The sequence below is a fragment of the Pteropus vampyrus genome, unplaced genomic scaffold (assembly GCF_000151845.1).
Source record: "Pteropus vampyrus isolate Shadow unplaced genomic scaffold, Pvam_2.0 Scaffold12, whole genome shotgun sequence".
NCBI lineage: Eukaryota > Metazoa > Chordata > Mammalia > Chiroptera > Pteropodidae > Pteropus > Pteropus vampyrus.
The window spans coordinates 4,037,095-4,046,734 of record NW_011888793.1 but is presented as its reverse complement, the minus strand read 5'-3'; the positions used below and the strand labels follow the sequence as shown (position 1 = coordinate 4,046,734).

The following is a 9,640-nucleotide window of genomic DNA, read 5'->3' as shown; positions in this document are numbered from 1 at the left end:
GTATTAACTGGAGAAATATAACTGTACTAAATTCACTTAGGAAAATAATATAAAGACACGAGCATTAAGTTTATTTAGATAGTACATATATTTCATATCCTTTCCAATTAAAAATAGACTTTGACAGATTAAGGAACAAACAAGTACAGATATTATACATACAATGCAGAAAAATATAAATAAGGTCATTTTCCATGAATTTTTGTGGGATTTTTAGTTTTGGGTTTTTGTCTTATTGATGAGTGATGACAGGCACAGAAAATTTAACAGAATGCCATTCTGTACTTTTCCACCTGTTAAAACTTTGAGAATCACTCTTTTAGAGGAATTACAAGTAACTAGCACTATGGGGAAGTTGTATCCAGAGGGAAAGGGGGAAAGGGAGCAGGTAGATAAGGGGGGGGTTAAATATAAGGTGATAAAAGGAAATTTAACTTTGGGTGGTGAACACACAATGCAATATACATATGATATATTATTGAATTATATACTTGAAACCTATATAATTTTGTTAAACAATGACACCCCAATAAATTTAATTTTAAAAAAAGAAAGAAAAAAAAGAAAAAAAATTAATCGATCAATGGCACACAATGAGCAGCTAGCTTACCTATTAGTACACTAGAGGGCAGACCAGGAGTTTTATGCTTTCCCAAACCAACATCTGATGATCAAGTTACTTTAAAATGAAGGAATCAGAATTTGGTGTATGTATCTCCCTACTTCTTACTTAAAGGAATAGAGTTTCAAGTAGTTCAAGACCCTAACTGAGTTGTCTAAGAAACAATTCCTTGGCCTTTTTAGCCATACTTCTCTTGCTCAGGTCCGCTTCCACTTCTGGAAGTGTACTTTCCCTTCTAATAAAACTTTTCTTTTCTACTGTAAAAAAACAAACAAACAACAAAAAACAAACAAACAAAAATTTCTAATTTTTACCTCTAAAACTAAATTATTCCAAAGTATTTGATATCTCAATGATATTCAATGCCAGAAGATACCAAGCAATTGGAATTCTTGTTAATGTTGTTAGATGTGAATATGGTATTGTGGCTGTGTAAGAAGATAACCATATTTTCAGAGATTTATTTGGAAATACACAGAAATGAGATGACAAGAAATCTGGAATTTTCTTTTAAAACACTTTGGAGATGGCAGTAGCAATAGACATGGATATAGCAGGTGTAAATTTTGAAATTCTAGGTATTGGGTATACAGTATTTTTATGTTATATTTTTGTAGTATATGTTTGAAACATTTCATAGTAAAAATATCTTCAAAGAATAAAAAAAGAAATAGGACTATGGAAGTTAAAGGATTTCATACCACCTGGTGTTTTAAAATGTATGATTCAAAAGAGGCCTTTTGTTTAGAGCGCTATACTCACTGAATATTTAGAGCTTAGAATATGGGTACAAGGAGGGAGATTAAAATGTCCGTTCTTATTAATATGCCGTTATATAAGAAAACCAGTTAACCTTCACTTTAGATATGTGGATGAGATTCAACTACAATGAAGAAAGATACTTCAGAGAATACCAGATTTTGTACTATGGATAAATGAGTATTAAATGTCATTTTCCTATAGAAACATAAAATTTATTGAGATTTATTCTCCTACTTGCATTACAATTGGGCTAAAAATTCAGCAACTACATGTAGTTCATTTAAAATGTTGCCCAGGTTTCTTTTTATTTAAATAGGAATAGATAGTCTATATGTATAAAAAAATCTTTATTTTTTGAGTGACGTGAACAAAAGGCTGCCTGTTGGAAAAAGCATTAAGACAAAAATGGGCTCAGTCTGGCTTTTGCACCTGTCTGAACCATTCAGGAAGAAGTCTGTCTGGACCTTGAAGTGAGTTCAACTGATGTCTACCCAGAACAGCAACTGCTTGTAGATAAGACTAAGATTTCTCTTGACTAACCCCAAATTCTTTATAATCAAAGCCAAAAATCTCTTGTGGTAGTAAAAAGTTGTTTTAATATTTTTAAAAATTAACCTAATATAAGAGTTTGTTTTCTCAGGTAGGAAATTAATATTCTTATATATTTCTATCCATGTATATTGTTCTCTTTTGAAAATTAAAGTTTCATTCTTATAAAAAAATAAATTGAAAGAAAATATGATGAGGCTTTATAAAGTTTATACCCTATGAACTGGGTATTTTGTATACATAAATTAGTCTGAAGTAATAATTTGAAATGTGGTGAAAGATTTATGTAAAATATATTCTTTGTATGTCCACGGGATGCAATATTTTGCAGACACTAAATTGATGCTTTAGAGTAAATCTAAAGACTATGAAAATACTTATGGTATATGGTAAGGAAAAACAGTACATTTATAACTCTAGAGTTTGGTTCCAATTTTGGAAAAAGAAATTCATATATAGAAAATAGAAAAAAATACATCAAAATAAAGATAGAGCAAAAATCTTGGGTTGCATGATTTCTTTTACTCAACTTTCTATAGTTTTCAGGTTTTTCTATGAGGATACATTTTCATTCAAATCAGGAAAGGTTTAAATCATAAAACTTTACTATTATAATAGCCATACTACCTCTTTCAGGTTAACGAATACAAACCACAAGCAAACATAATGACATTTGGTACCAAGTGTACTTTTTTTACTTCATATTATGAATCTATCACAAGCTAGGAAAAGTAAATTGCTGCTCTTCCCCTCATAAAATTTTCTTAAGTCTTAGAATGATTCTGGATCTCTTGGGTATAATTTCAACAAAAGTTTTTTTTTTTTTAACAGCTGGTGAAGTTTCACTTTAGAATAAGTTCCTGTTTTTGAGACTCGAATATAAATATAAATAAATATATATACACATACACACATACATACATATGGGGGGGGCAGGTTACAATTTTACTTGGCCTTTACAAGAATATAGGTATTTATGCTTCTAAGTAAAAACTATTACACTATTTATTACAGAAGAGTCTCAGAAAATTGACATTGCAGTCCCATTCATCAAGGGAAATTCCTTCCTTCCATTATACATAGCAGTAGCAAAAGCTTAGCCAGAAAATTATAATGACTCTCTTGTTCATAAAGAAATGATCTCTAGTTTCAATAGGGTGCATGGGTCCATAAATGAAATACATCAGGTGATCTAAGTTTTGACACTAGAAATAATGTATAGAACCAACATTCATAAGAGAATCTTGAGGGCATGGGCCATGATTTCTACAAATCTATAATACAGTCCATAGGACAGGGCATATAGTGGAAATCTAAGAAAAACCTGAAGGATGAATTACATTTCCAAAGGCAATTCTATTTTCCCACTGTGTAGCAGCACAGTTTAAAATGGTGGTGTGGCATAAACCTTTGATAATAAGAGTGTTACAGGAATAGCCCCCATTCCCTACTTCTGTGTGGATATTTATAATGTTTATTGATAGAACTAAGCATTATATGATTAGATCCTGCCAAATAGCATTCCTTGATCCAGCAATGTCATAAACGTGTTGTGCTCCTTAGCTCATAATTCAATGATTTGTACTTAATGTACCCAAAATGTCCCAAATCAACAGTCTACCTTAGAAATTCTTTCAGTTCAAGGCTCATAGTGTTTCATTCTATCAAATGCCATATCTTAAAATATGCAAAGTTCATTTATAAGAAATATCTATATTAAAATATTTCCGAGAACAGAAATTTTTAGGTGCTAAAAATCACAGTAGCTGATAGGGGTCTTAACATAAAATGGGATCCCCAAAATCAAAACTTTAAATTTTAGCTGAGTGCTCTCAAGCTACTTTTATTAATTAGAATTAGAGTACTAATTAGCACCAAACTATGTCATCTTGATGAAGACCCCATCTCAGACTATATATCTGAAAACAAATATGTAAGTAACTTTGAACATTGTCACAAAAACTTATCTAGTAATTGTTTTATTTCCTGCTACCATAATATTCTCAATCAAGGAAATATCAGTCAATGCCTGTCTTGTACATGGAATACATTCACTTACAACTCAGTCAGTGAATATGTCAAAGCAGTGTCCTCCAGCTACCCCCAAAATGCAAAATATGCAAAATAAAAAATTTTAAAAAGAGATTATAGATATGTGTTAGCTTCTGTGGAGAGCAAAGAGATGGAGAAAGCAACTTCCTGTGAATATATGCAGTTCTTTGACCAAAGACTGCTCATCACACATATGGTGCCCATAAAAAGAGTTGGGTGGTTTAAGGAAATGCTAATAATTAATGATTAAAAATAAGGCTTACAGAATGGCCAACTTGTTACTGAGCCTTTAATGTCTCACAGCTGATAAGTGGTAACATAGCTATTTTTTATAGACTTGCATGATCAGAATTTCATTTCTGTAGCTCAGAAGATTCAAAGTTCATGTTTCTGTACAAAGTAGAAATTTCTAGATTGTACTAGATATATGTAATTTTTTTATGCTAAATGATCAATTCTTATAAGGTATAGGATAGATACCCAAAGTCACCCATTTTAACCTCAAATTAATTTTCCTGCCCATACATACATATTTCTATTTCTTTTTGAGCAAATACAAATGAGAGGGGAAAGTAGTATTCTTGAGAGAAAACTGCATGCCAGGAAGTACCAGTTTTTAGCCTTTGTGTTTTTAACCAAATTACAAGTACTATTTATTTAAGAAAGTATATATAAAGGTATACTGTAAGGCTATTTTCACTGAAATAACTTCAGCTCTGAAACATAGTAAGATACCAATATTAAAAAAGTTCCAAATATATAATAAAACAACGAACTTTAAAATATCACTTTTAAAGTTTTCCTTTAATTATCTGATGAAAAAGTTAACATGTATTGTTATGGGAAGGTAAATGTTGAAAATGAATATATTTGAATTCAAAACTATAGATTAAAAATTTGTTTTTTTACTCAAAGCTTTTAAGCATTTGACAATTTGACCAAAGTACTTAACCAGTCTCAAATCATTTAATAATTCTAATTTTATATCCAAGAAGTATATTTGTGTCTGCTCACATCTGAAATAAATTGATAAAGTATGCTTATATTGATATTCTTGATTCTGAACTAATGGATTATTTAGAAAATGGTAGTGTTTAAATTAAAAAGTGCCAATATCAACAACGGCATCTATTGAAATCAAATAATTACTTTCAGCAATAAATACCAGATTAATTACAAGAGAATAAAGGACATCAGATTATCATTACACAATATTTATTGAATACTTTCTACATGTCAAACATTAAACTAGTCACTAGGAAACCCAATGTTAGCAATAGGGATAATATTTATATAAAAGATGGTGGGCATGGAACCTTTCTGTGCTCCTTACGGTCAGTAGAAGATTGAGTAAGAATTCGGTTGCCTTTATGAATTCTTCAGGTTTGACTTATATTAAGTAAGAGATAGTCATTTTGTTTGGTGTTGGGGTAAAAGGAGTGGGTCAAACGACAATTACTTGAAATAAATGTAGACTCACATTCTTTTTCTCCTTAACCTCATCAAATTATGTTTACTCTCTACACAGTTAATTGTGGAGCAAAAAAATTATAAGCATGAATCAGTTTTATAAAGTTAATTACAATAATTTGATCCTAAATTTTTATGATGTAGCTTCTTACATTTAAAGAAGGTTACAGAGAGTGATGACTGAAAGATCTACGGACATGTAACTGATGGTCCTTTCCACTCTAAGCACAGGGGAAGTGTTCTTAGATGTATGCTACTATTTGTGGTCTGTTACTATTTCTAACCCTGACTCTTGGACTCATTGCCTTTGGTCAGAAGTCACCCAAGAGTTTAAAATACACTTTTGCTAGACATTTTGAAGAATGTACTAATCATACATTTACAGTTTAGTTAAGCTCATTGCTCTTTTTGATATAATCAAGGATATAATAGAACCCAAAAGTTGTCTGTCATAATCTTCTTAACCCACTGTACTGATGTCACAATTACATAAGAACCACTTCAACAGCTCAACTAATCTATGGATATATTTAGTCACTACTCTCAGAGGCTTTTAAAAGAACAAGTCATAATACAAAATTTGAAATTCATTAAAATGACACTGATTGTAAATGTTCCAACAGCTCCTAAACAAGTGAACTACCCAGGATAATCAATTTGCTTGAGTTCATATATACCTTAATTATAAGTCTACATTAATCATTTCACCGATTCTAGTGTTATCCTTTCAATTATTACTTTTATGTTATTTGGTTTTAAAATAGTATAGACATTAAATCAATATAGTATTTCCCTTTAAAAACAACAACAACAAAAATCTATGTAGTAAACTTAACATTTTAACTTAAAAAAAAAAAAAGTCCCTAAGTTGCAGAGAGAATTTAAGCGATTAGGACACTAAGGCAAAAAGGTATCACAAATCTTCCAGTCTTAACGATCCAACTAGATTATTACTTTTATATATTCGCCAAGGGAAGAATTTTTTTAAACACAGGAAACTAGATCATAATGAAAGAATTTCTGGATGTCTTCTTCCTAAGGCATCACTATTTCACTTGGAACCATTCACAGCGCTGGCACTGGTTTACCCGAGGTGCTAAATGCACCCTCTCCGTTTCCTTGCCCTATTTGTACTTCTGACAGTGCAGTCCCTTCCCAAACAAGGCTAGCTTTGTAACAAAGCAAGCAAAGAAAACAAATAGTGCACATGGCAACTTCCAAGCCCTTGGAGGTGAGAGCATCACAACCCTCCAACTTTGTTATGCTCTCATGAACACTTGTGAAAAAAGCTGTTTTAAAACCGTTTCACTTTTCGAAGACTCGTCATCTATAAGATTCTCCTTGCCCCTCATCTGAAATTAAAAACAGGGTGAAAAGGGTCCTGTGAGCATAATGCACGCCAGAAGTTCCACCAAGATGGCAGTTACCGAGACAGCAGTTACTGTCACCCGACAAGCCCCTGCAACTGCGAGGGCGTCGTTCAGAAGGCGGGAAGCAAAGGGGGTCACCCGAAATCCGCCAACTTGAGAGCAGCTCGTACCCCGGGTGTGCGTGCTCGGACCTCTCCGCACCTCACGCCCCCAAATCCTTCCCCCCCACCTGCCCCCACCTCGAGTCACCAAGTCCCTTCCCATCCCACGCCTCCCAAATCCTTCTAACTTCACCGCACGTCCCCTCAAACCTTCCTGTTCCACTCTACGCCCCTAAATCCTCCTCTCCCTTCCCTCATACACATCCAAGTCCTCCTCTTCCTTCCTTCACACGTCCCCAAGTCCTCTCCCTCAAACCGCCTCCTGGAGTCCCCCAAATTCCCTCTCGTCCTCTAAAACTCGCTTTCCCTTCAAAATAGCTCCCCTCAAGATGCCTGAATCTCCGCGCGACCACGGGTTCCCGGCCCCCAACACTCACGAGAAGAAGGGATCATCCTCAAAACTGCTGCTCAGCATCCTGAACATCCTGGCTCTGTCTCGGGCGGCGGCGGGCGCGGACAGATTGGAAGACGATGTAACTCGCCGCGGCCGCGACCGGAGCCTGCCTCTGGCCCCCAGACGACGCTTATCTTTTGGCCACGAAGGCGGGGCCCGCGGGGAAAGGCGGAGCGGGACGCGGACCTGCTTTCCTATTGGATGCTGGTTCCCTTACGTCACCAAACGAGACGGGAGGGGGAATAATGTGCCGCAGCCATGGCAACCGCTTTCAACACAGGAGAGGCCAGAGGGCCTCTTGCCAAACCTTCTGGAGCCTCTTGAGGGACAAGATAGCTTGTTCACTGGTCTTCAGGAACAAAAAAAATCATACAATCTTATGTATGACCTTGGGCAAATTGCTCTTGGTCTCTTTTCAGGAATATGGGGATAGGACAAGATTTAAATTAGATAGTATCCAGACCCATTCACTGGCCACATTTTCCATTCACAAGAACGAGTCCTATATCTGAAATACCCTGTGGTAGTTGGTCCCCCCCCAAAAAAAATGTGCAAAGAATTTTTTAGTATAGTTAGTAAATAGTGTACATTGCTTGAAGGAAACTGGATGGAGGGAGTCTATCAGATTTCAAAAAACTTACTTTCCTTTTGTGGGTCTAAAACTCAAAGCAGTATATCCCAAAGTAAGAAATGCTTAAGTTATATATACACATGGTACTTAAAATTAGGTCAAAAAGTTGCTCTCTCTTCAGTCCTCTTTCTAGTCTCTAATTCAAGGATCAGTTCCAACATTGACACCTGTATGTCTTTAACACTTCTCCAGTATTCATTTACCTAACAGAGCAGGACTCAGACACAAGGCTTGCAGCAAGCAGCCCTATCCAACTACAATTTCATTACTATACATTTCTGTTTTAATTATATTTATATGTGAGTCTTCTGTGTATGTCAAATGTAACTGGTTTTAAATTTAAAGCAATGCTATACGTTAATAGCCAATCTTTAAAATTTTGAATGAAAAAGTAAGCTAATTTAAAGAAACAGTACAAGTGAGATTTGGACATGGGGGAACGATATCATGACACTGTTACTCATTTATTGAGTTTTGGAAAACACTGTCCTGAGGCCTCTCAGGAACCTAGAGACAGGTGGAGGAGAAGATAGAAGAGAGGACATAAAAGAAAGAATGATGAGACTGTAAGAAGAGAGAAAATGCACCTTGCATATCCACCTTTAATTCACTGGTCTCCCCAGCCTCTGTAGGGTGCTTTTCTCTAGAGGTAGAGGACCATCCATGGATCCACAGGGCCTCCTGGGATGGAGCCAGAGAGTTGGCACTTTGCCAGTGTGAAGAAGCGTGCAGGGCCTGATTTGGTGGCGCTAAGAGTACTTAGGGGCTATTTTGGGAGCTGGAAATTTAATCCTTTGGATCTTTTACCTCCCTACCTTTAGCCAAGTTCTCTGGCAGCCTCCTTTCCCTAAGATTGGTGGCATGAGGTAGGGCAGACTTCATAGCCCAAGCCAAGATACTACAGCCCTTCCAAGGAAGAGGATATTTTCTTCCCTTCTGGCCTCAGAATGAAGTTCAGGGAGCACAGGTATATTAGAAAATTTCTAAATTAGTTTTAAGGCAAAAAAAAAAATTGTTTTAGAGGACCTGAAATTATTCTCTCTTTAAAATAGTACAACTCAAGATGTTAAGGAGGTCACATTTGAAAAACTAAAATAAAATGGGGTAAGTTATTGGTGATAAGTGACAATATTAAAATAGTTCTGGATTAAGGTCAAATAAAGCAACTTGTGAGAAAATGTTCTTCTCTCTTGTTCCCATGGGGATTCTTCTTAGAATCACATTGTTAAAACATGAAAATTTTAGTGGCACAGATTAGTCAAGAAGTTACGTGGAGCTTCTAAAAGCAGTTTGGTCCTAATGGCAAATGTTTTTTAAAAAAAAGTGGAGGGAAGAGGAGTGTTGAATCTGAAAGACCTCATCCATTTCGGATTGAGTAAGAAGTGGAGATAAAAGAAATGGGCAGGAGAAGATCAATACTCGAGTAGGGGGAAACAGAGATGCAGAGCAGGACTAAAGGGGAGAGAGTCCTGGATTTGTCTGTAAATCGAATGACAATAGCTAATATTTATTGAATGTGTGCCAGGCACTGTTGTAGGCACTGCATGTGCATTAACTCATTGAATCCTCACAAGATTTTTACAGAGTAGAGATGGTTTTTATCCCCACTTACAGATATTGCAACCAAGA

The 9,640-nt window shown here is 35.3% G+C and overlaps 1 protein-coding gene across 1 annotated transcript in view; it reads right to left on the bottom strand.

Annotated features, from left to right (window-relative positions):
* The window catches only part of MLF1 (myeloid leukemia factor 1), a 31,940-nt gene extending 24,404 nt beyond the window's left edge, over positions 1–7,536 (bottom strand). The window contains exon 1 of the mRNA XM_011379573.2: positions 7,364–7,536. Coding sequence (XP_011377875.1) covers positions 7,364–7,410 — 47 coding nt within the window. The 5' untranslated portion in view covers positions 7,411–7,536. The remainder of the gene's footprint in view (positions 1–7,363) is intronic.
* Between the last annotated feature and the right edge of the window lie 2,104 nt (positions 7,537–9,640).